Source organism: Pogoniulus pusillus, chromosome 21, assembly GCF_015220805.1.
Source record: "Pogoniulus pusillus isolate bPogPus1 chromosome 21, bPogPus1.pri, whole genome shotgun sequence".
Taxonomy (NCBI): domain Eukaryota; kingdom Metazoa; phylum Chordata; class Aves; order Piciformes; family Lybiidae; genus Pogoniulus; species Pogoniulus pusillus.
The window spans coordinates 4,681,909-4,709,069 of record NC_087284.1 but is presented as its reverse complement, the minus strand read 5'-3'; the positions used below and the strand labels follow the sequence as shown (position 1 = coordinate 4,709,069).

Below are 27,161 nucleotides of genomic sequence, written 5' to 3'. Positions count from 1 at the left end.
CCTTCAAGCTCCTCAAGTCCAACCATTAGTTTCACACTGACAAGTCCTTGACGAAACCAAAGCCCTCAGCACAACCTCTCATCACTAGGAATCACTATGGTTGGAAAGGACCACCAGGATCAGCCAATTCCAATCAATCCAATACCAATCACTCTCCCTGGGAAGAACTTCCTTCTAATATTAACACCCCAGTGTTTATTTTTGTAATCATAGAATCACAGAATCAGCCAGGTTGGAAGAGACCTCCAAGATCATCCAGTCCAACCTATGCCCCAGCCCTATCCAGTTGACTAGACCATGGCACTAAGTATTGAAGTTCAGATGCAGATATTACAACCTGAAATAAGCCAGAAGTGAGACTCACTTCAATTACCTACCTCTTGTGGGTTTTTTTTATAACCTCTCTTTGGTTTCTTGTATTTTTATCATGTGTATTTATATTTATCCTTCCTAACAGCCCCTGCCACAGATGCCAATCTAAACAGCCAAATTTATTCACTTAACCGCGTGTGGTGTTTTAGAGTTCTAAACACTAATGTGTGGTGACCACAAAGAGATCATTTTGTCTGGCTTGCTACTGGAGCCACTGGTTATTTTAAGCAACAGCTTAAATTAGTGGATAAGTGTCTAAGCCTCAGTTACAAACAGCAGCCTTCAAAAGTCAAGCATTGAGATGTGACAGATGTCTCTATATATTTTCCCTCCCAGCAACTTTCCTCTTTGCTTCCTACAGCATAAGCTTCAGAGTAACAACTGCTGCTAACTGATAGAGGCAAAAATTCCATGCAGGTTCTTTCTCAAGAACACCACCACCAACAACAAAAAGAGTTATGTTTCACTGACCATTATCTCCAAACTACTGATGTTGCTTCAGGGTTCAAAGCTGGCTTCTGGTCTGAAAGCATTCCATTAGTAAACTGACTTTCAGTGTTGCCACTAAACCCAATGCCCCCTGTACTACTTTGTGAGGGTCAGAGAAGCCATGAGTTGAATGAATACTTCATAGAATCACAGAATCATCCAGGTTGGAAAAGACTCTCAGGATCACAGAGTCAAACCTAGAGCCTACTCCACAAGATTCACCTTAAACCATAGTGCTAAGCACCACATCCAAACGATCCCATCCAGGGTTGATGACTCCACCTTCTCCCTGGGCAGTTCACTCCAGTGCCTGACCACTCTCTCCATGAAAAACTTTTCCCTAATGTCCAATCCCCAGTCTCAGCTTGAGGCCATTCTCTTTTGTTCTGTCTCAAATTACCTGAGAGAAGAGCCCAGCAGCAGCCTCTCCACAAAGTCCCTTCAGGTGGTTGCGGACAACAAGGAGGTCACCCCTGAGCCTCCTCTTCTGCAGGCTGCACACCCCCAGCTCCCTCAACCTCTCCTCACAGGGCTCTGCCCCAGGCCCCTCACCAGCCTTGCTGCCCTTCTCTGGACACCTTCCAGCACCTCAACATCTCTCCTGAATTGAGGAGCCCAGAACTGGACACAGCACTCAAGGTGTGGCCTGAGCAGTGCTGAGTACAGGGGAACAATAAACTCCCTTGTCCTGCTGGCCACACTGCTCCTGAGCCAGGCCAGGATGCCATTGGCTCTCTTGGCCACCTGGGCACACTGCTGCCTCATCTTCAGTTACTATCTACCAGCACCCCCAGGTCTCTTTCTTCCTGGCTGCTCTCCAGCCACTCTGTCCCCAGCCTGTAGTGCTGCTTGGGGTTGTTGTGGCCAAAGTGCAGAACCCTGCACTTGGCCTTGTTCAATCTCGTCCCATTGGCCTCTGCCCACCCATCCAGCCTGGCCAGGTCCCTCTGCAGGGCTCTCCTACCTTCCAACAGCTCCACACCTGCTCCTAGCTTGGTGTCATCTGCAAACTTACTGATGCTGGACCAAATCCCCTGGTCCAGATCACCAATAAAGATGCAAGAGGTAGAGCTTTAAACACTAAATCACACCTGTTACTAACATCAACTTTTAATGAAAACAGAATAGCTGCCTTATGCTTACCTTTGATTTGCCTTTACTGTAACAGGCTCTTTTAGTTGCTTCATCACACTGCCACTCCACCGCCTGCAACCAACAGAAATTAGTTAGACATGCAGGGAACACAGATATATAAACCTCAGAGCTGTCTAAGCCAATGCTTAAGATATGTGTTTCAGGCATACTGATGCTTAGCTGTGGGTGATTCTATTCATAACTGCCTTACAAGTGTTTTTCTCCTTAGAAACATAGCTTTGTTGCTAATGGTTCTCCAGTGGCTTAATCCAAAGTGAAGGTGCCCATCCCCACAATTTCTTGTTCCTGCTGCTACAGGAGATATAACTACAATCACATCTGATGCTGTTCAGCCACTTTTGCATGGGTCTTGTTAAGATAAGCAGAGCCAGGCTGACCTCCTCTCCCCAGCAGGGTTGGGCTGCATCGCCACAGCATCTGAGGTCAGTTCTACTGATCTTGAGCAGCAGGAAAATGTGCCCTGCTGCTGTTCTTGCAGTATTCATCTCAAGCAGCAAAGAGAAGTGTTAGTTTCTCAAGGTATGAGTGCAGCATTGAATGGAAGCACTAAAACATCGATCCAGGGAAAGGAGCAATGGGCAGAGGCACACGAGACAACAGTGAAACAGAGCACTGCAAAGCAGAAGCAATTTATCCTCATTTCTGAGCTGTCTCCCTGCTCCAACAGATTTATGTCAGGACTGGAACACCTAGCCTGCATTGCTACAGCTTCACTGCATGAGTTAACTCCACTTATGGCCACGTTTAACATTCAACAGCCATGACTTAGGATCTCTGTTGTTCAGGGGAGCAGACTGCACGCTTGATGTTCATGTGCCAGTGCATGTACACATCTGAATGCCTGAATGTGCTCTGCAGACAGCACACATCAACCACTCTGTTTTCTTTCACCTCAACAGTGCACATCCATGTGCTCTCTAGATAAAACTGCTGCAAAGCACCATACACTTTAGCAGGAGGAACTGAGATTCCTAAACTAAGCACTGCTGCTTACAATGGTTTGGGTGTTCCCCAAGCCCCCACACTTTGGACATCCCCCAGACTAGACTCAGCTGGCTCTGGAAATTGAATGAAGCTTATATTTACAGCTAGCACAACACACAAGCACATATTTACAGCATATACAGTTATATACTGTAAAAGGCAATACAGAAACACAGCAGCCCTCTCAGAACCCTGAGTCCCCAGGAGGGGCTCTCAACCACCCCTTCACCTTCCCCCTACCCCTCTCAACCTTACCCCAGTCCCAAGGAAGAATGGAGGTTTGGCCAGGGGGTTAGGAAACAAAGTGGATTAGTTCAAATTGGAGGGTGAGGTTAGAGAGTAAGATGCAGCTCACAGCATCCCAGCAGCAGAAGTGCCTTTATCTATGTTTTGGTAGCCAGGTGGGGGTTGGTCTCTTCTGCCAGGCAAGCAGCAATAGAAGGGGACACAGTCTGAAGTTGTGGCAGGGGAAGTATAGGCTGAATGTTAGGAGGAAGTTCTTCACAGAGAGAGTGATTGGCATTGGAATGGGCTGCCCAGGGAGGTGGTGGAGGCACCGTGGCTGGAGGTGTTGAAGCCAAGCCTGGCTGAGGCACTTAGTGCCATGGCCTGGTTGACTGGCTAGGGCTGGGTGCTAGGTTGGACTGGACGATCTTGGAGGTCTCTTCCAACCTGGTTGATTCTATGATTCTATGATCTCTCAGCAAGCCTATAAGTGAAGTAGACACCACCCTTGTTTTCCTTCCAGAGCCTGTAATCTAGTCCTTCTTACCAAAAGATTCTAGCTAGGCTCAAACCAGCACACTGCTTTATTACTGGAAGTGCAGCTTTGTCATGGCTACTTACCAGGAAACAATGAAAGACCACACATCCAGATTAAACACGGGGGGGGGGGGTTATACCTGTCTTTTCATGGGGGCTATCTTAATAGCAAGTAGACTCTACAATTAATACAAAATAAGGGGGTGAAAGCCCATTCAATCAATAAGAGAAAATGTATTCAGAGTATGATAAGCAGTACTCTGATTGGTGTTGCAACAAGTGTGATGGTTTGGGTGTTACTCACTCCCCCACACTTGTGAAAATCACCCAGACTAGACTCAGCTGCTCTGGAAAATTGAATGAAGCTTTGTGTTTAGAGCTTAGCACAACAGACAAGCAGAGATTTACAACAGATACAGAAATAGACAAGTTAAAAAGGTAATACAGAAACACAACAGCCCTCCCAGAAACCAGAGTCCCCAAGAGGGGCTCCCAACCACCCTGCCACCTTTCTCCCACTCCTCTACCTTACCCCAGACTTTGCCTTATGGTCAAGGTAGTTTGGAGGGCTGGCCAGGGGGGTTAGGAAGCAGATGGAACAGTGAGTCAGGTTAGGGAGAGAAGTTCCTGCAGCCCCAAGAGACAGAGAACAACTATCTTATCTATATTTATGTCCTTGCTCTTGTACATCTCAGCAAGCCTCTGAGTGCAGTACACATCAGCACTGTTTCCTATTCACAGCCTATAATTTAGTTCTTCTCACCAAAACATTCCAGCTAGACTCAAACTAGCACAACAAACCCAAGAATGAGATTTTTCAGAGAAGAAAAAGTCAAACACTACAGCCATTACTCTCCTTTCTTCATCTCAAACTTTCTCATTTATACAGTTTGCTTTCGCAAAGGAGCAACCAAGGAAGACCAGGAAACAGAATCACACAATCAATCAGCTTGCAGGAGACCTCCAAGATCATCCAGGCCAACCTAGAACCCAGCCCTAGACATTCAACCAGACCATGGCACTAAGTGCCTCAGCCAGGCTTTGCCTCAACACCTCCAGGGACAGTGACTCCACCACCTCCCTGGGCAGCCCATTCCAATGCCAATCACTCTCTCTGCCAACAACTTCCTCCTAACATCCAGCCTAGACCTCCCCTGCCACAGCTTGAGACTGTGTCCCCTTGTTCTGTTGCTGCTTTGCTGCTTGCCTGGCAGAAGAGACCAACCCCACCTGACTACAGCCTCCCTTCAAGTAGTTGTAGACAGCAATGAGCTCTGCCCTGAGCCTCCTCTTCTCTAGGATAAACACCCTCAGCTCCCTCAGCCTCTCCTCACAGGGCTGTGCTCCAGGCCCCTCACCAGCTTCATTGCCCTTCTCTGGATACCTTCCAGCACCTCAACATCTCTCTTGAATTGAGGAGCCCAGAACTGGACACAGCCTGGCCACATCTTCAATAATTTCTCTGTTTAGACCCACAGTAAGTCTTAGAAGTTTAACTACTGTATTTTCAGCAGGCAAACTAAGTCATAGAATCACAGGATGGTTGGAAGGGACATCAAGCATCATCCAGTTCCAACCCCCTGCCATAGGCAGGGACACCTCCCATTAAAACAGGCTGCTCGAGGCCTCATCCAACCTGACCTGGAATACCTGCAGGGAGGGAGGATCCAGAACCTCTCTGTGCAACCTGTTCCAAATAAATGTAGAGAAATCAGATCCAATGGAGATTAAAAGAAACTCTCCAATCTAAACTGATTTATTCAATTACCTGAGGAAAACAGTAAAAGAAAATTATGGCAAGTGTAGAGGCAGTGAGGAATGTTCACATATCCCTCTCATTTAACAAACAACTGGCAAGAGCTTCATGCCCAGCAGGAACAAATTAAGTTCCCAGGCAAGACATTTGGAGGTCCCTTACAGCCTAAATTATTCTATGATTTTCCAGAAAGACTATAAAATAGAAATGGGGGGGGGGAGGGGAGGGAGGGGGAGACAGGGGAAATCAACCCTCTGAAGTAATTACAGTGAACCAGTAAATACAGGGAGGAAATCTGAACCAAATCATGCCAAGATTGGTCATTTGGAATGCAACAGGAAGACACTTGTATTAATTGCACTTATAAGCCAAAGAAACCCCTGTGGCTTTTATCTGCAGTAGAAGCTGCACATGTAGCTGAGTGCAATTAGATCTCCTGCAAGGACAAGGCATGGAACAGGTCATCTTGAGTGCCATCACACAGCACGTACAGGATGGGCAAGGGATCAGGCTCAGCCAGCATGGGTTTACAAAGGTCAGGTCCTGCCTGAGCAACCTGAGCTCCTTTTATGATCAGGTTCCCTGCCTGGTGCATGTGGGGCAGGCTGTGGATGGAGCCTGCCTGGAATTCAGCAGAGCCTTTGACACTGTCTGCCACAACAAGCTCCTGGCACAGCTGGCAGCTCGTGGCTTGGACAGATTCACTCTGATATGGGTCAGGAACTAGTTGAAAGGCTGGGCCCAGAGAGTGGTGGTGAATGGTGCCACATCCAGTTGGCAGCTGTCACTAGTGGTGTGTCCCAGGGATCAGTGCTGGGCACAGTCCTGTTCAATATCTTTATTGATGATCTGGAGCAGGGGATTGAGTCCAGCAGCAGTAAGCGTGCAGATGACACCAAGCTAGGAGCAGGTGTGGAGCTGTTGGAGGCCAGGAGAGCCCTGCAGAGGGGCCCTGCCAGGCTGCATGGGTGGGCAGAGGCCAATGGGATGAGATGGAACAAGGCCAAGTGCAGGGTTCTACACTTTGGCCACAACAACCCCAAGCAGCACTACAGGCTGGGGACAGAGTGGCTGAGAGCAGCCAGGCAGAGAGGGAGCTGGGGGTGCTGGTAGAGAGTAGCTGAAGCTGAGGCAGCAGTGTGCCCAGGTGGGCAGCAGAGCCAATGGCATCCTGGGCTGGATCAGGAGCAGTGTGGCCAGCAGGACAAGGGAGGTTCTTGTGCCCCTGTGCTCAGCACTGCTCAGGCCACACCTTGAGTGCTGTGTCCAGTTCTGGGCCCCTCAATTCAAGAGAGATGTTGAGGTGCTGGAAGGTGTCCAGAGAAGGGCGATGAAGCTGGTGAGGGGCCTGGAGCAGAAACCCTATGAGGAGAGGCTGAAGATTCTGGGGGTGTGCAGCCTGCAGAAGAGGAGGCTCAGGGGGAAACTCATGCTGTCTGCAGCTACCTGAAGGGAGGTTGTAGCCAGGTGGGGTTGGGCTCTTCTGCCAGACAATCAGCAACAGATCGAGGGGACACAGTCTCAAGTTGTGGTGGGGGAGGTCTAGGCTGGATGTTAGGAGGAAGTTCTTCCCAGAAAGAGTGATTGGCATTGGAATGGGCTGCCCAGGGAGGTGGTGGAGTCCCCATGCCTGGAGATGTTGAAGCAATGCCTGGCTGAGGCACTTAGTGCCATGGTCTGGTTGACTGGACAGGGCTGGGTGCTAGGTTGGACTGGATGATCTTGGAGGTCTCTTCCAACCTCGTTGATTCTGTGATTATTCCAGACAGATGGTTCAGGTCTTCTTAGGCAGATGGCTTTGCTAATTAGATACTGGCAAAAATAACACTAAAGAGGACACTTTAATTACACAAAGCCTAAAATTAACAAGATGATACTTCCCTTCATTTTTGTTTCTTGCTTTTCATTATCTGTTTGCTTCCTTGTCTTACATCACTTATTTAAACAATACTCTGAGGAGCTGGGATATAATAGCAATAACCATAATAATACATGTCAACAAACATGAGTAATACCACCTTGTTGTTCACATCAGTCCAGCAGAGGAATGGCTTCAAAAAGCAAAACATGGTGACTCTGTTTGGAGGGAGTCTCTTACAGCCTGCCTAATTAGCTCTTGATGAACTTGTATGCTGAGGTAGAAATGCTGAGTTTAAAGAGGCCATAAAGAAAGCATCAGGACCATAAATGCAAAGACCACACCAGCACCATATCAGCAGCCAGAGAGTTAGTTGTGGTTTTGATGACTACCAGGAATTTTAAGGTGTGCTTTGGTCCAACAACATGCTTGCTTTCAGCAAATGTGCAAAGCCACTTAAGAAAGATTTATACTTTTCTATACTTCAGAGGAACCATTTTCCTTGATATCCACAGTCATGATTCCTTGTCCTTGAAACTAGTATTGCTAGAGGTGCTTATCTTGCCAATAGGCTCCTGACAAACAGCCAGCTTCAGAGGGTAATCATAGAATCAGTCAGGTTGGAAGGGATAACAAGGATCATCTAGTTACAGTATCAGAGTATCACAGTATCACCAAGGCTGGAAGAGACCTCACAGATCATCAAGTCCAACCCTTTAGCACAGAGCTCAAGGCCAGACCATGGCACCAAGTGCCACGTCCAGTCCTGCCTTGAACAGCTCCAGGGACGGCGACTCCACCACCTCCCTGGGCAGCCCATTCCAGTGTCCAATGACTCTCTCAGGGAAGAACTTTCTCCTCACCTCCAGCCTAAATTTCCCCTGGTGTAGCTTGAGGCTGTGTCCTCTTGTTCTGGTGCTGGCCACCTGAGAGAAGACAGCAACCTCCTCCTGGCCACAACCACCCCTCAGGTAGTTGCAGACAGCAATGAGGTCTGCCCTGAGCCTCCTCTTCTCCAGGCTAACCAATCCCAGCTCCCTCAGCCTCTCCTCGTAGGGCTGTGCTCAAGGCCTCTCCCCAGCCTCGTTGCCCTTCTCTGGACACGCTCAAGCATCTCAATGTCCCTCCTAAACTGGGGGGCCCAGAACTGAACACAGCACTCAAGGTGAGGTCTAACCAGTGCAGAGTACAGGGGCAGAATGACCTCCCTGCTCCTGCTGGCCACACCATTCCTGATGCAGGCCAGGATGCCACTGGCTCTCTTGGCCACCTGGGCACACTGCTGGCTCATGTTCAGGTGGGTATCAATCAGCACCCCCAGATCCCTCTCTGTCTGGCTGCTCTCCAGCCACTCCGACCCCAGCCTGTATCTCTGCATGGGGTTGCTGTGGCCAAAGTGCAGCACCCTGCACTTGGAGCTATTGAATGCCATCCCCTTGGACTCTGCCCATCTGTCCAGGCGGTCAAGGTCCTGCTGCAGAGCCCTTCTGCCCTCCAACCCAGCCACATCTGCCCCCAGCTTAGTGTCATCTTGATGATGTCTTTGGGTTCCTTCTAACCCCTGACATCCTGTGAGCCTGTGAACTGTCACAAATACTCAGTCTTGGGCTATGCCACTGACTTCAATGACACAAAGCTCTGCCCAAGACTGAACTTTCATAAATGCCACCTAACCATCCACCTGTGCCTTTCCCTCCTCTTCTACAAATACTTTTCCATGCCACAGAACACCCACTTGTTTTATGTTTACCAGAGACAGGTTTACATAGGAAAGTGCAGGTTCAAAGCTGGAAGTTAGACACTAAAACCTTGAGTGTGTTTGGAACCAGCGTTTTCAGCCCTGCTCCCAGAAACTTACTCAAAGTGCTGAAGCCTGCAGTGTGACTGTGATGGTTTGGGTGTTCCCTGCCCCTCCACACTTAATGAAATCACCCAGGCTAGACTCAGCCCAGCTGGAAATTGCATGCAGCTTTCTATTTACAGCTCAGCACAATAGACAAGCAGATAGTTACAACACATACAGAATTATACAAGTTAAAAAGTAATACAGAGACACAACAGCCCTCCCAGAAACCAGAGTGCCCAGGAGGGGCTCCCAACCACCCTTCCACCTTCTCCCACCCCTGTACCTTACTTTGGCTTATGCTCAAGGTAGTTTGGAGGGTTGTCCAGGGGTGTTAGGAAGCAGATGGGTTAGTCAGGCAGGTTAGAGAGAAGTGCAGCCCAAGAAGCCCAGAGAGAGACTCCCCTTATCTATATTTAATGTTCACAGGCTCACAGGATGTTAGGGGATGGAAGGGACCCAAAGACATCATCCAGTCCAACCCCCCTAACAGAGCAGGACCACACAATCTAGCACAGATCACAGAGGAACACATCCAGACAGGACTGGAAAGGCTCCAGAGAAGGAGACTCCACAGCCTCTCTGGGCAGCCTGTGCCAGTGCTCTGGGACCCTTACAGCAAAGAAGTTCCCCCTTGTGTTGAGGCAGAACCTCCTGTGCTGCAGCTTACACCCATTGCTCCTTGTCCTGTCCCAGGGAGCAAGTGAGAAGAGCAGGAGCAAGTGAGAAGAGCCTGTCCTTGCTCTTATCCATCTCAGCAAGCCTATGAGTGCAGCAGACATCAGCATTGCTACCTTTTCACAGCCTACAGCCCAATTATTCTCACCAAAATATCCCAGCTAGGCTCAAACTAGCACAGTGACTTTCAAAGTTCTGAATGTTCCAAACCAGAGTTTTGAGGCTTTTACAATTTTTAAGGCCATTGAAAAAAAAAAAAACAAACCCTGAATGTAGGATTGTGCTGAAGGAGAAAAACTAAATGTTCTTGCAAGCATTAAGCAAGCAGGCATGAGTCTTCAGAATGTGTATTTAATGCACATTCTGAAATGATACTGCACATACTACATCTAATGTGCTGCATAAATTACATGTAAATCCTTCAAGGTTCAACATTTCTCTTAGTACAGTGGCTTTTAAAGCATTTCCTCCATTTGGCAAATAAGATTGGTTTCAGTAGGTTCCAAAAGGTTCAAAAGCAGCATATTTAATTATTTATTTGTTTGTTTGTTTGTTTCTTTTCCCCAGTGGTTCCAATTTTAAGGTGGAATCACAGAATTAACCAGGTTGGAAAAGATCTCCAAGATCATTGAGTCCAACCTATCACCTACCCCTTCCAATTAACTAAACCACAGAATCCTAGAATCAACCAGGTTGGAAGAGACCTCCAAGCTCATCCAGTCCAACCTAGCACCCAGCCCTTTCCAGTCAACCAGACCATGGCACGAAGTGCCTCAGCCAGGCTTTGCTTCAACACCTCCAGGGATGGGGACTCCACCACCTCCTTGGGCAGCCCATTCCAATGCCAATCACTCTCTCTGACAACAACTTCCTCCTCACATCCAGCCTAGACCTCCCCTGCCACAACTTGAGACTGTGTCCCTTTGTTCTGTTGCTGGTTGTATGGGAGAAGAACCCAACCCCACCTGGCTACAGCCTCCCTTCAGGTAGTTGCAGACAGCAATGAGGTCTGCCCTGAGCCTCCTCTTCTGCAGGCTGCACACCCCCAGCTCCCTCAGCCTCTCCTCACAGGGCTCTGCTCCAGGGCCCTCACCAGCTTCGTTGCCAGGGTTACAATACCTGCAGCCATATACAGAGATACACAAGTTAAAGGTAATACAGAAACACAACAGCCCTCCCAGGAACCTGAGTCCCCAGGAGGGGCTCTTAACAACCTTTCCACCTTCTTTCCACTCCTCTGCCTTATCCCAGAGCATGCCTCACGTGCAAGGTGAGTTGGGAGGGCTGGCAAGGCAAAGGATTAGTGACACAGAAGCAACCTTGGCTACCAACTGTGATAGTGCCACGCACACACTGAGTGTCCCACTCTGCCTTGTCTGGTTTGTGTTCTTGTTTTTATCCATCTCAGCAAGCCTATGAGTGCAGCAGACATCACCACCTCTTCTTTATCACAGCTTATAAGCTCATTTTTCTCATTAAAATATTCCAAATAGCCTCAAACTATGCTCCTCAAGCTACACCCCTGTAGCCTCTTCTCCATTTCCTTGGTTTAGAAACCCTTTGCTCGCTGCCTTGCAAGAACAGCAACTGTTACCTGGGTGCTTTTCTCCCCGAAGCTGAAAGCTCAGCTGCTAACAAGGCACTTCTGTGCAGCCATGGGGCTCTGATTTCTTTTTTGCAAGTATCATCTGCTTTCTCCCATCAAATCACACCTCATTAAAAACCTGTCCCCTGATGAGCATGCTGCAGCTTTTTTAACAGTGGATTCTATCAGTCATTAATTTAACATCAGAAACCAGAAAGAAACAAAAGGGGTTTATTACTAGGAATTATTCCTTCAAAACCATCCTGTGCTTCTTCTGGTGAAGTGAAGTCCTTTGAAGTCAGTGTTCCAAATCCCAGAGCTTTTACTGTAACAAAACTCAAAGGGAGTCTTGTTTAACAAGAAGAGAAGAAAGGCTAGAAACTGTGAAAGCTTCCAATAGCCACTGCAGAAAAGGAACAGCTTCCCCACAGCAGCTTGTCATAGAAACCCCCCCCTTAGCATATGCCTGAAGTATTGAGGAGCTTTGGAATTAGAACGAATTCCATTCATTTATAGCTCCTACTTTCCTCTGAATAGAGGAATGGGTTTGAAATTCAGAGCAGGCTTTTCCTGAGGAGCTATTATCTACAAGGCTGCTAAGTCAGAAAGCCCCAAAACCTCAACATAAATCTTCTATTTTAAGTGAAATGCATATCAAAAAAAATAAAGTTTTCTCATTATTCATGAGAGGGGAAAAAAATAACCAAACCCAACAATTGTTACCAGTCACAATAAATTGTCAAAGCCAGCATGAGCTGGCTGAACTTGAGCCAGCAGTGTGCCCAGGTGGCCAAGAAGGCCAACAGCATCCTGGGCTGCATCAGCAATGGTGTGAGCAGCAGGAGCAGGGAGGTGCTCATGCCCCTGTGCTCAGCCTTGTGAGCCCACACCTCGAGTACTGTGTCCAGTTTGGGTCAGCACAGCACAGGAGGGACATTGAGGTGCTGGAGTGGTGCAGAGAAGGGCAACGAGGCTGGGGAGAGGTCTGGCAAACATGGCCTGTGAGGAGCAGCTGAGGGAGCTGGGGGTGTTTAGTCTGGAGAAGAGGAGGCTGAGAGGGGACCTTATTGCCCTCTACAGCTACCTAAAAGGAGGTTGTGGTGAGGCTGCAGCTGGTCTCTTCTCCCCAGTTACTAATGCTAGGACAAGAGGCAATGGCCTCAAGTTGCATCAGGGGAGGTTTAGGTTGGCTGTTGGGAGGAAGTTCTTTCCTGAGCAGGTGGTCAGGCACTGGCACAGGCTGCCCAGGGAGGTGGTGGAGTCACCATCCCTGGAGGTGTTTGAAAGGAGAGTGGATGTGGTTGGTGCCTGAGGCTATGGTCTGGTGATGAAGGCTGCTGGGATGAAGGTTAGAAGGCAGTTCTTGCCAGAAAGAGTGATTTGTCATTGGAATGGTCTGCCCAGGGAGGTGGTGGAGTCACCATCCCTGGAGGTGTTCAAGAAAAGCCTGGCTGAGGCACTTGGTGCCATGGTCTGGTTGACTGGCTAGGGCTGGGTGCTAGATTAGACTGGCTGAGCTTGGAGGTCTCTTCCAACCTGGTTGATTCCATGACTCTATGACTGGCTGATCCTGGTGCTCCTTTGCAACCATAGCAATTCCTAGTGATGAGATGTTGTGCTGAGGGATTTGGTTTGGTCAAGGACTTGTCAGTGTGAAACTAATGCTTGGACTCAATGAGCTTGGAGGGCTTCTGCAATCTAAGCAATTCTGTGAAAGTATATTTCAGCTCTAAATTTCCCAACTATTTACCAGCATAAAGCCTCTTACCCTGCCTGGAGTCTTCGAAGAGACAATAAAGCCCTACCTAAAATTACCTGCAAGACTAGGATCAGAGTCTGTTTTGAAGGAATAAGATGAACACCCACACTTTAGCTTTACAATATACCACATGTCCCACAAAGAAAAGGACCAGGCATGTCACTAAAACCTGCTTGCTCAGTGTGCCCAAGCAAACTGAGTGACTGTCATTGTTAAAAGCCAGGTGGAGATAACCTTTCAGCCCACATGATAACTGGATTAGGAATCTACACAACCCATTCCTCAAGCAGAAGAGACACTGCCCATCAGTAACACAGAATAGTTTCGCTTTGAAGGGACCTCAAAGCTCAGCCAGTTCCAACCCCCTGCCATAGGCAGGGACACCTTCCACTAGAACAGGTTGCTCAAGACCTCATCCAACCTGGCCTTGAACACCTCCAGGGAGGGAGCAGCCACAACCTCCCTGGGCAACCTGTGCCAGTGTATCACAGTATCACAGTATTATTAGGATTGGAAGAGACCTCACAGATCATCAAGTCCAACCCTTTACCACAGAGCTCAAGGCTAGACCATGGCACCAAGTGCCACGTCCAGTCCTGCCTTGAACAGCTCCAGGGACGGCGACTCCACCACCTCCCCAGGCAGCCCATTCCAGTGTCTCACCACCCTCACTGCAAAGAACCCTTTCCTAGCATCTAGTTTGAATCTCCCCTCTGCCAGTTTAAACCCATTACTCCTTGTCCTATCATTACAAGACCCTGTAAATAATCTCTCCCCAGCCTTCCTGTAGGTGCCCTTCAAATACTGGGAGACCACCACAAGGTCTCCTTGAAGCCTTCTCTTCTCCAGGCTGAAGAGCTCCAACTCTTGTAGCCTGTCCTCATAGCAGAACTGCTCCAGGCTTCTGATCATCTTCATGGCCTCCTCTAGACTCACTCTAAGAGGCCAATGCCCTTCTTGTGTGGGGGGCTCCAGAGCTGCACACAGTGCTGCAGGTGGGGTCTGATGAGAGCAGACATCGTTAACCAGATCAGATTGCTCAGAGTCCTGTCCAACCTGACCTTCAAGGGTTGCAAGGATGGAGCAGTAGTTTATCTTTTTATGGAATGAATGATATTCTTGCCAAGGGCATATTTTCTTAGTGCAGAAGAGTTTATTATTCAACAACTGAGGTTTCTTGCCTGAGGACATCAGCCTTCACGATGAAGTTGCTGATATGTTTAATCACCCCAGAAAAATGGGGGGGAGGGGAAGTGCATGCTCAGATGGATTCAAAACTTTGGTTCTGTTCTGAAGTTTTACTAATCTAAGAGCTTTGCAAAATCAAAAGTTTGTTGGTTTTTTTTTTAATCAATCACAGAAGAGAATTTCTTAGAAACCTACCTACTTATTTTCACTCTGATTGCCTTCTGATTGAGTATGACTGAGACAGGAAACACTTAGAGAAGCTAGATTAATTCACTAAAGGTCTGGTTAGCCTTATTTACTAATCATAAAAATATGATGTGAGTTAACAGATCCTCTTCATTTCCAGAGGCATCCAATCTCTCGTGTGAGAATTGCAACAGGCAGTTCTTTTTGGAAGAGTGATCAAAAAAACAGAGGTATTTCAGAATCAGTCAGAGTTGGAAGGGATCACAAGAACTGTTTAGTTCCAACCTCCCTGCCATGCCCAGGGACACGCTACCCTAGAGCAGGCTGCACACAGCCTCAGCCAGCCTGGCCTTAAACACCTCCAGCCATGGGGCCTCAACCACCTCCCTGGGCAACCCATTCCAGCCTCTCACCACTCTCATGCTCAACAACTTCCTCCTCACCTCCACTCTGACTCTCCCCACCTCCAGCTTTGCTCCATTTCCCCCACTCCTAGCACTCCCTGAGAGTCTAAAAAGTCCCTCCCCAGCTTTTTTATAGCCCACTTCAGATCCTGGAAGGCCACAAGAAGGTCACCTGGGAGCCTCCTCTTCTCCAGCCTGCACAGCCCCAACTCTTTCAGTCTGTGCTCACAGCAGAGCTGCTGCAGCATCCTCCTGGCCCTGCTCTGGACACGCTTCAGCACATCCACATCCTTCTTATAATGGGGGCTCCATTATATTGATCCTTGAGTACTGTAAAATAATGCTAAGTGCCTCCTGAAAGAAGAAGAGGTGCTGCAAATGTCTTCTAGTAATTAGCAGATACTGCAGCACGTCAAGACACAATCAACTGTCTCTATCAAATGCAGCAACCTCGGCCCAGCATTAATCTGTTCATAAATCAACTGCTTGTGTGCATTCACATCCTAACCTGCTCACCAAAACTACATTCTTTTCACTTTCACATCAGTCAGTTCTGTAAAGCTGACACCATCACAGAAGAGCAACCTCAGCTGGGCTGTTTACCAACATGATTATTCACCAGATTTCCAATGTCAGCTCATTTCCTCAGTCATTTTCAAGAGTATTGCCAAGCATGCCATTCAAACTGATGGAATGTGGGCACGAGCAATAAAATCATGGAATCATACAACCAAGCAGGTTGGAAGAGACCTCCAAGATCATCCAGTCCAACCTAGCACCCAGCCCTGGCCAATCAACCAGACCATGGCACTAAGTGCCTCATCCAGGCTTTGCTTCAACACCTCCAGGGACAGTGACTCCACCACCTCCCTGGGCAGCCCATTCCAATGCCAATCACTCTTTCTGCCAACAACTTTCTCCTGACATCCAGCCTACACAAAACATATAAAGGAATTAACATAACAGAAAGGAATAATGCATTATTAATTGCTAGGGCCAAAGCTGATCAAGTATTCATGTTCAGTTTGTTAAAGCTTCATTGACATCTGTGATCAGATAATGGTGAAAGTGATGAAAAGCTCTCTTCTAAAAGTTACATTCTCACTGGACTTGACCAACTGCAGAAAGGAATTAACTAAAGAGGAAAATAATTCATGACTTGGAATGAATGCAATCAGACTGAGACACTGTGAACACTATTTAGTGTTGAAGTATCACACAGTGTCACAGTATCACAGTATCATCAGGGTTGGAAGAGACCTCACAGATCATCAAGTCCAACCCTTTACCACAGAGCTCAAGGCCAGACCATGGCACCAAGTGCCACATCCAGTCCTGCCTTGAACAGCTCCAGGGACGGCGACTCCACCACCTCCCCGGGCAGCCCATTCCAGTGTCCAATGACTCTCTCAGGGAAGAACTTTCTCCTCACCTCCAGCCTAAATTTCCCCTGGCACAGCCTGAGGCTGTGTCCTCTCGTTCTGGTGCTGGCCACCTGAGAGAAGAGAGCAACCTCCTCCTGGCCACAACCTTCCCTCAGGTAGTTGTAGACAGCAATGAGGTCTCCCCTGAGCCTCCTCTTCTCCAGGCTAACCAATCCCAGCTCCCTCAGCCTCTCCTCGTAGGGCTGTGCTCAAGGCCTCTCCCCAGCCTCGTTGCCCTTCTCTGGACACGCTCAAGCATCTCAATGTCCCTCCTAAACTGGGGGGCCCAGAACTGAACACAGCACTCAAGGTGTGGTCTAACCAGTGCAGAGTACAGGGGCAGAATGACCTCCCTGCTCCTGCTGGCCACACCATTCCTGATGCAGGCCAGGATGCCACTGGCTCTCTTGGACACCTGGGCACACTGCTGGCTCATGTTCAGGTGGGTATCAATCAGCACCCCCAGATCCCTCTCTGTTTGGCTGCTCTCCAGTCACTCCGACCCCAGCCTGTATCTCTGCATGGGGTTGCTGTGGCCAAAGTGCAGCACCTGGCACTTGGAGCTATTGAACCCCATCCCATTGGATGCAAAACTCATGACCTGCAAAACTCATGGACAGTTCAGTGCTTTGGGAGGTGTCTCTGCTAACCTTGCTTAGGTTTGGGGAAACGAAATGCAAGGTTCACCCTGAGAACACAGTCATGCTGGGGCAAATCTACCTTGCAGATGGAGTCAGGGAGATCACAGAAATAAAAGATTACTGTTTACTGCAAGGAGTAAGTAAAAATGAGTCATTCATTTTTCTATGTGAAGAGGAAGTAATGAGCATTGGACTTCAGCAGAGCAGCAGGTGTCTATGTAAGTGCCGAACCTGACAGAAGGTATCATGCTGGGAGAAGTAGCAAGGACTGGAAGTGCTGATTGCAAACAGCCAGCTGAATGAAAAGGACCAGAAAGCTGAAGGTAATGTTTCCCAAAAGATGCACAGGTTGAATCTGGTTTATGTAGCAAATCAAATAGAAGAAAAAACCCATAACTCAGCAAATAGAGTCCTGGAAGACAAAATCCGAGGTGAAAAGAGGATTAAAGTCAGTAGTTTCTTCAAGAAGAACATCTGGTATGGTTGAATACTTTACAGGAAAAGCAGCCCTTTGAAAGTGGCCACAAGGTAGCTCACAAAAGTAGAGTCTGTGAAAGCCATCCAACATGAATAGATGTGAGACACACCCCAGCTGCTCCCCATGGCAGAGAACAGTCATAGAATCAGCCAGATTGGAAGAGACCTCCAAGATCATCCAGCCCAGCCTACCATCCAGCCCTAGCCAGTCAACCAGACCATGGCACTAAGTGCCTCAGCCAGGCTTTTCTTGAACACCTCCAGCAATGGTGACTCCACCACCTCCCTGGGCAGCCCATTCCAATGCCAATCACTCTCTCTGACAACAACTTCCTCCTAACATCCAGCCTAGACCTACCCCGGCACAACTTGAGACACTGTCCCCTTGTTCTGTTGCTGCTTGCCTGGCAGAAGAGCCCAACCCCACCTGGCTACAGCCTCCCTTCAGGTAGTTGCAGACAGCAATGAGGTCACCCCTGAGCCTCCTCTTCTCCAGGCTAAACAACTCCAGCTCCCTCAGCATCTCCTCATAGGGTTTGTGCTCCAGGCCCCTCACCAGCTTTGTTGCCCTTCTCTGGACATGTTCCAGCACCTCAACATCTCTCTTGAATTGAGGAGCCCAGAACTGGACACAGCACTCAAGGTGTGGCCTGACCAGTGCTGAGTACAGGGGAACAATAACCTCCCTTGTCCTACTGGCCACACTGCTCCTGAGCCAGGCCAGGATGCCATTGGCTCTCTTGGCCACCTGGGCACACTGCTGGCCCATCTTTAACCTACTCTCTATCACTACCCCCAGGTCCCTCTCTGCCTGGCTGCTCTCAGCCACTCCGACCCAGCCTGTAGTGCTGCTTGGGGTTGTTGTGGCCAAAGTACAGAATCCTGCACTTGGCCTTGTTCAATCTCATCCCAGCACATGAACTCAGAATATCACACAGCAAAAAAACCTCAAACAAACAGAAAATAAATGTAACTAAATGTAACTACTCTTAGATGAAAGAACCCATGCATAGGAAGAGTGTTCAGAAAAGAGAATGAGTACATTGGCAAATGCTACCAACGATGGTTCCAGAAGAGCATCCATCTCCTGCATGGATATGTAGGTAAATCTACAAACACAAGCTGGTCATTTTATCAACAGAAATGGAGCACTGCCTCAGGGTAATTAATTCCACCCCCAAAATACTACAGAGTGAAGATCAGGCTTTGTGTTATCTAACGTGTTCTATCTTGCTTGAAGATGACACTTTCAGCTCCATGTGAAAGATGACGTTTGGGTAAAGATTAAATGCATGTGAAATGCTGCATAGCTAGCCAAAGTCCTCCTCTTCTGGCTTCAATCAAGTTATGTTTGGTTACAGAATCAGAGAATCAACAAGGTTGGAAGAGACCTCCAAGACCATCCAGGCCAACCTAGCACCCCCAGTTCTCTCCAATCAACCAGACCATGGCACTAAGTGCCTCAGCCAGGCTTTGCTTCAACACCTCCAGGTACGGCGACTCCATCACCTCCCTGGGCAGCCCATTCCAATGCCAATCACTCTCTCTTTGCCAACAACTTCCTCCTAGCATCCAGCCTATACTTCCCCCACAACTTGAGACTGTGTCCCCTTGTCCTGTTGCTGCTTGCCTGGCAGAAGAGACCAACCTCACCTGGCTACAGCCTCCCTTCAGGTAGTTGTAGACAGCAATGAGGTCACCCCTGAGCCTCCTCTTCTCCAGGCTGCACACCCCCAGGCTGGGGTCCCCAGCCTGTAGTGCTGCTTGGGGTTGTGCAGAACTGTGCACTTGGCCTTGTTCAATCTCATCCCAATAACCTCTGCCCACCCATCCAGCCTGGCCAGGTCCCTCTGCAGGGCTCCCCTACCCTCCAACAGCTCCACACCTGCTCCTAGCTTGGTGTCATCTGCAAACTTACTGATGCTGGACTCAATCCCCTGCTCCAGATCATCAATAAAGATGTTGAGCAGGACTGTGCCCAGCACTGATCCCTGGGGCACACCACCAGTGCCAGCTGCCAACTGGATGTGGCACCATTCACCACCACTCTCTGGGCCCAGCCTTCCAGCCAGTTCCTGACCCATATCAGAGTGAATCTGTCCAAGCCACCAGCTGCCAGCTGTGCCAGGAGCTTGTTGGGGCAGACAATGTCAAAGATTTTGCTACAGACCAGGCAGGCTACATCTACAGCCTACCCCACATGCACCAGGCAGGGAACCTGATCATAAAAGGAGCTCAGGTTGCTCAGGCAGGACCTGCCCTTCCTCAGCCCATACTGGCTGGTCACTTTGGTCAGGGCTTTTATGGCTTATTCTAATACTCCTTGAGGAGAGCAACAGCAAAGCAAAACTCACAAAACAAACCCTCACAGGGTCACACTTCTGTCTGTGAACCTACTATTGACACAGCAAGAGCTATGAAATATTTATCCCTCTACACCCACAGCCCAATCAGTGCTTCTTCCCTAATCCATGATCGCTATGCATGCATTGTTCCAAAGTCAGCTTTGAAGGGTTTGACTCTTCTGCTTCTCTGGCAAGAGCTTAAAAGGCTTTCACTTGGTTTATCCTTCTTTATTCTGCTACACAAAGCAAACTGCTGAGACACATCAAATACCCTTCTGTGACAGACACTATCTCACTGCACAGACCTGGCTCACGTTTAGATACACATCCTGTCTGATGCAATCGAGTTGCACTCTAAGCCTCACTCTTCCAAGGGATTAATTTCCCCTCAAATGAAGGGAACAGCACCCTTTTCATGCAGACATCTCTGTTCTGCATTTCTTTTGTGAGCATTTGTGGTTCAAATGGATGTCTGCTTTTGGGTTCTGGTTTTTTCCTAAGGACAGGTTACCTTGTGTTTCAAAACTAGTTTTCCAGGTATATACTTGCAGAAAAAGGGGCCACAGGCATATTCCAGCCCAAAGGAATTTCTGCAAAGCTTTGCAAACATGCAGACTTTATTTTACTTTACTCCCAGTATAAAAAACATCTGCTGATATTATCATAGAATCATGGAATCAACCAGCTTGGAAGAGACCTCCAACATCATCCAGGCCAACCTAGCACCCAGCCCTAGCCAATCAACCAGACCATGGCACTAAGTGCCTCAGCCAGGCTTGGCTTCAACACCTCCAGGGATGGTGACTCCACCACCTCCCTGGGCAGCCCATTCCAATGCCAATCACTCTCTCTGCCAACAACTTCTTCCTAACATCCAGCCTAGACCCCCCCTGGCACAACCTGAGACTGTGCCTCTTGTTCTGTTGCTGGTTGCCTGGCAGAAGAGACCAACCCCACCTGGCTACAGCCTCCCTTCAGGTAGCTGCAGACAGCAATGAGCTCTGCCCTGAGCCTCCTCTGCTGCAGGCTGCACACCCCCAGAATCTTCAGCCTCTCCTCATAGGGTTTGTGTTCCAGGCCCCTCATCAGCCTTGCTGCCCTTCTCTGGACACCTTCCAGCACCTCAACATCTCTCTTGAATTGGGGAGCCCAGAACTGGACACAGCACTCAAGGTGTGGCCTGACCAGTGCTGAGTACAGGGGCACAATAACCGCCCTTGTCCTACTGCCCACACTGCTCCTGAGCCAGCCCAGGATGATATTTGCTCTCCTGGCAACCTGGGCACACTGCTGCCTCATCTTCAGTTACTACCTACCAGCACCCCCAGGTCCTTTTCTGCATGCCTGGCTGCTCTCACCCACTCTGTCCCCAGCCTGTAGTGCTGCTTGGGGTTACAATGGCCAAAATGTAGAACCATGCACTTGGCCTTGCTCAATCTCATCCCATTGGCCTCTGCCCACCCATCCAGCCTGGCCAGGTCCCTCTGCAGGGCTCTCTTACCCTCCAACAGCTCCACACCTGCTCCTAGCTTGGTGTCAGCTGCAAACTTACTAATGCTGGACTCAATCCCCTGGTTCAGATCCTCACCAAAGATGTTGCATAGGCCAGGGCCCAGCACTGATGCTTGCAATGCCTGACAGTATTCCCAAGCAGTACTTTCTTTATCAAATGTCTAGTTTTTCAAAAGCATCTGGCAATTTGAGAACAAAAGCTCTGCAAAGATGCTCCTGCTATAACAAAATGCTTCTTACTGCGTGCATCTGTAGAATGCAACATGAAGCCTTTTATCTTCATAATAGCCCTCTGTGGACAAAGGCATTCCAACAGAGATTTCAGCATGGCAGACAAGAAAATCTGTTTATACAAAACTAAGTTAAATGCACTAAACACTCAAGAGAATGTTTTAGGTATTACTTCTTTCCTTTGGTTTTGTTTTTTTCCCAGGTAGAAAGACTGAAGTGATCAATCAAACTGAAAACAAAGACCAAACCAAACAGACCTCACAAAACTAACAACAGCAAAACTCTGCCAACAACCAAAACAGAGAACATCAACCCCAAGGCATCAGTGAAAAGAAGGTAAACAAACATCCTGCTTCCATGCTGGAAGAATCACCTGTGCAGGAGGAAAAGTCTCTAAATTTTCTTCCTCCAGACATACAAAGCAAAGACAGAGCTTGAGCAATTTTCTAACATGATTTGTCAATGGATATATCATCTTGTTCTTACAGGCTCACAGGGTATTAGGGGTTGGAAGGGACCCAAGGAGATCATCAAGTCCAACCCCCCTGCCACAGCAGGACCACACAATCTAGCACAGATCATAGAGGAACACATCCAGACAGGCCTGGAAAGGCTCCAGAGAAGGAGACTCCACAACCTCTCTGGGCAGCCTGTGCCAGTGCTCTGGGACAATCACAGTAAAGAAGTTCCCCCTTGTGCTGAGGTGGAACCTCCTGTGCTGCAGCTTACACCCATTGCTGCTTGTCCTGTCCCAGGGAGCAGTGAGCAGAGCCTGTCCCCCTCTCCTGGCAGCCCTCAGATGTTTATAAACATTTATTAAATCCCATCTCAGTCTTCACTTCTCCAGACTGAGCAGCCCCAGGTCCCTCAGCCTCTCTTCATAAGCAATGCCCTCCAGCCCCCTAATCATCCTCATAGCTCTCCACTGTACCCTCTCCAGCAGATCCCTGTCCCTCTGCAACTGGGGAGCCCGAAACTGAACACAGTACTCAAGATGAGGTCTCAGCAAATCAGAGTAGAGGTGAAGGAGAACCTCCCTTGATCTGCTGGACACACTCTTCCTAATACAGCCCAGGATCCCATTGGCCTTCTTGGCCACAAGGGCACATTGCTGTGCCATGGATGTTCAAGCTCATCCAGTCCAACCTAGCACCCAGCCCTGGCCAGTCAACCAGACCATGGCACTAAGTGCCTCATCCAGGCTTTGCTTCAACACCTCCAGGGACAGCGACTCCACCACCTCCCTGGGCAGCCCATTCCAATGCCAATCACTCTCTCTGACAACAACTTCCTCCTAACATCCAGCCTAGACCTCCCTTGGCACAACCTGAGACTGCATCCCTTTGTCCTGCTGCTGGTTACCCAGCAGCGGAGCCCAACCCCACCTGGCCACAGCCTCCCTTCAGGCAGTTGCAGGCAGCAACGAGGTAGCAACTGTAGGAAATTAGAGAGGCAAAAATAAACTGGAACATTATTCTCATAGAACAATCCTTCCTAGTCTGCATTTTTTAATAGATCCACTCTAGCACAGTCACAGCAGAGGTAACATCAGGTTTATATGGCCTGAGGCAGAGGTTTATCTGGAATTAAAATGGATAATATGACTTACATAACATTGGGGCTGCAAACAGATTCCTATTTTCCTGTAGTTATGATGCTTATGAATATCTTGATAATCTGACTTAAAACATCTGCTCATTTATCTCATGGTGATGAACAATGAAAACAAACATAATACATACCTGTATCAGAGAAAGATCCTCAAGCTGCAACCTGAAGAGGTAGTTTCTGAGGTTAAAAAAAGAAAGGAAAAAAAATAAGGAGACAGAAATTAATGGTGACTGGGATCCAAATACAAATATAATGAATTAAAAAAGCAAGGAAAAAAATTAAAAGGGACTGAATTTATTCTGGACTAAACACTTTCAGGGACTGTCTTGACATATAGGTGGTGCCATGGTCTAGCTGACTGGATAGGGCTGGGTGATAGGTTGGACTGGATGATCTTGGAGGTCTCTTCCAACCTGGTTGATTCTGTAGGCCTTTAGACTAAGGCAATCTTGAAAACAGATTTTCAGCTGTGAATAAAGTAGGCATTTATACTGCATGCATGTACATCTGAGTCACTGCTCCCCTCTTCCTTTAGGAGCAACAGGAAGACAGAGTGCACTGGCAGATCAGAGCAACCAGTGCCAGATGTCTAAATGAGAATGAGAGGACAGGCTGATCAAAGCTTTCCATTTCTCTTCACACTGATGGGAACCATATGCAATTAGCTCAGCCACAAATAGAATCATAGAATCAGTCAGGGAAAGACTTCCTCCTAACATCCAGCCTAGACCTCCCCCAACACAACTTGAGACTGTGTCTCCTTGTTCTGTTGGTGGTTGCCTGGCAGAAGAGCCCAACCCCACCTGGCTACAGCCTCCCTTCAGGTAGCTGCAGACAGCAATGAGCTCTGCCCTGAGCCTCCTCTGCTGCAGGCTGCACACCCCCAGCTCCCTCAGCCTCTCCTCACAGGGCTGTGCTCCAGGCCCCTCACCAGCTTCATTGAGTGGTGAAGGCCAAAATGAAGCTGTTGGTTATTACAAAACTTGTTTCAATTCTCCCCCATTCCTGATCATTCCCAGAGTTGCTTTCTGTAACGTGGCTTTATCCTGGGCACCCAAACACATACAGAATTCAAGTCTTCCATTCACCTTCTAGTAAACCTAACTGAAACAATCAATAAAAAGACTAAAGCAAAACGTGGACAGCTTTGGGGCTGACTGCCACAGGCTTCACAAGAGACGGGGAGATGCTTGATGCAATCCAATCCAATCCATTTCACAGTATCACCAAGGTTGGAAGAGACCTCACAGATCATCAAGTCCAACCCTTTACCACAGAGCTCAAGGCCAGACCATGGCACCAAGTGCCACGTCCAGTCCTGCCTTGAACAGCTCCAGGGACGGCGACTCCACCACCTCCCCGGGCAGCCCATTCCAGTGTCCAATGACTCTCTCAGGGAAGAACTTTCTCCTCACCTCCAGCCTACACTTCCCCTGCCACAACTTGAGACTGTGTCCCCTTGTTCTGTTGCTGTTGCCTGGGAGAGAAGACCAACTCCACCTGACTACAGCCTCCCTTCAGGTAGTTGTAGACAGCAATAAGATTCTGTGACCACCTACATCTCTGAAGCACAGATATGGACCTCTTGGCACAGGGCTGTCTCTTGTCTAAACATAGTGGTAATAAAAGCAAGCCAAATAGAGCTTTGCACACTGGAATTAAACTGAGACGACACTGGCAGTAATTGGCAAATTTGTTTCCATTTGGTGCTTAACGAATGAGGAAAGCAAATATGTAACATAAATTCACAAACAGAAGGACACTGTAATGAGAGCAAAACACAACTGACTCTGAGAAAAAGCAGCAGCCTATTTTTTCTCCAGATAGCCTGGAGACAGTAAGCATTTTGCATTACATTCACAGCAGTGAACAACTTTCCTGGCTGAATTATGATCACTATGTGGAGTTGTCATCCCTGCAGGTGTTCAAAAACCCAGCAACAGAACAAGGGGACACAGGTTCAAGCTGTGCCAGGGCAGGTCTAGGCTGGATGTTAGGAGGAAGTTGTTGGCAGAGAGAGTGATTGGCATTGGAATGGGCTGCCCAGGGAGGTGGTGGAGGCACCATCCCTGGAGGTGTTGAAGCAAAGCCTGGATGAGGCACTTAGTGCCATGGTCTGGTTGACTGGATAGGGCTGGGTGCTAGGTTGGACTGGATGAGCTTGGAGGTCTCTTCCAACCTGGTGGATTCTATGATTCTATGATTATCAGACAGCTGGTAGCTGCCTGTCCTGCACTTCACTGCTGTAAAAAGCACAAGTTCAGCAAGGACCCAACTGCTGGAGATGTAGGACAGAAAGCATATGTTCAGTCTAAGGTTCATTGCAGAAGACAGGAGCAGCCAGCTGACATGAGGACATAGTCCACCCAGGAGTCGCTATGTTGCTGCACCCCGCAGCAAGACACACAGGACTGCTAGAACAGGTGAAGTGTGTACACATGCAATGGCTTGGGTGTCATCCACCCACTCACACTTGAGAAAACCACCCAGACCAGACTCAGCTGATTTCTTTCTCCAGCTTTCTTTTTCCTTTCTCCACTGCACGTCACAGTGCCATGAAGTGATCCTTATAGCTGCTCAGCTAACTTAAAGCTTGTCCTTTTACCATGCATGAACTTGATATACCTCTGTGATGCTTTGGGTGTTACTCACTCCTCCTCCACTCTTATGAAATCACCCAGACTAGACTCAGCCAAGCTGGATATTAAGAGTGAAGCTTTATATTTATAGCTTAGCACAATATCCAAGCAGGCATTTATAGTATCTACAGTTATAGACAGAAATAGACAAGGGAAAAAGTAATACAGAACCACAGCAGCCCTCCCAGAAACCAGAGTCCCCAGGAGGGGCTCTTAACAACCCTTCCACCTTCTTTCTACTCCTCTACCTTATCCCAGAGTATGCCACACATGCAAGGTGAGCTTGGAGGGTTGGCAAGGCAAAGGACTAGCTACACAGAAGCAACCTAGGGTGCCAACTGTGATAGTGCCACACACACACACTGAGTCTCCCACTCTGCCTTGTCTGGTTTGTGTTCTTGTTTTTATCCATCTCAGCAAGCCTATGAGTGCAGCAGACATCACCACTGTTTCCTTTTCACAGCCTATCATCTAATTCCTCTCACTAAAGCATCCCAGCTAGGCTCAAAGTAGCACAGTACATAAAGTCATTACTTCAATTATAGACAGGTCCTTTCAGGCCACCACTCACCTGATGCAATTTCTAAGTTGGATTACAGTGATGGATTTACATTAGGTTGGACTGGATGACCTTAGAGGTCTCTTCCAACCTGGTTGATTCTATGAAGGAGTGGATCAGTGCTCACTACACCTGTCATTTCTCTTTTCATTTCCCCTGAAGTCAACTCTAGCACTCCCCTGACGATGACTCAGGTTGGTTCCACTAATTAAAAAGTTAAGACACCAAATAATCACAAGAAAATGAGTAAATTTTGTGGGGCCAGTGAACTGACTGTTGCTATTCTGTGACCAGGCTGTTATTAGATCTGGTGTAAAGGAGGAGAAAATGACATGGTAGAACCAGGGAGGAACAAGAGTGGTACAAAGCATTAGCTTTTAAAAACATCTAGGAAGCTATTGGCAAGGTAGGATGAACAGTAGGAGGAGAACCACCTCCCTCTTTCTGCAGCAAGCCAAGAAGGCCAATGGCAGCCTGGCTTGGATTAGAAATGCTGTGGCCAGCAGGAGTAGGGAGTGATTGTCCTCTTGGACTCAGCTGTGGTGAGGCCACACCGTGGGTATTGTGTTCAGTTTTGGGCACCGAGTACAAGAGAGATGTGGAGGTGCTGGAGCAAGTCCAGATGAGGGCAAGGAGGCTGGGGAAGAGTCTGGACAGTAAATCTCATGAGGAGTGACTGAAGGAGCTGGGGATGGTTAGTGTG

The 27,161-nt window shown here is 48.3% G+C and overlaps 1 protein-coding gene across 7 annotated transcripts in view; it reads right to left on the bottom strand.

The window, feature by feature from the left end:
* Window positions 1–27,161, bottom strand: part of SEMA5A (semaphorin 5A) — a 218,561-nt gene that overhangs the window by 97,353 nt on the left and 94,047 nt on the right. For all 7 annotated transcript variants that reach the window (XM_064160820.1, XM_064160823.1, XM_064160822.1 and 4 more), the window contains 2 exons: window positions 23,392–23,437; window positions 2,005–2,067 (listed from right to left, as the gene is read on the bottom strand). In XM_064160820.1, the coding sequence (XP_064016890.1) occupies window positions 2,005–2,067; window positions 23,392–23,437 (109 nt within the window). The remainder of the gene's footprint in view (window positions 1–2,004; window positions 2,068–23,391; window positions 23,438–27,161) is intronic.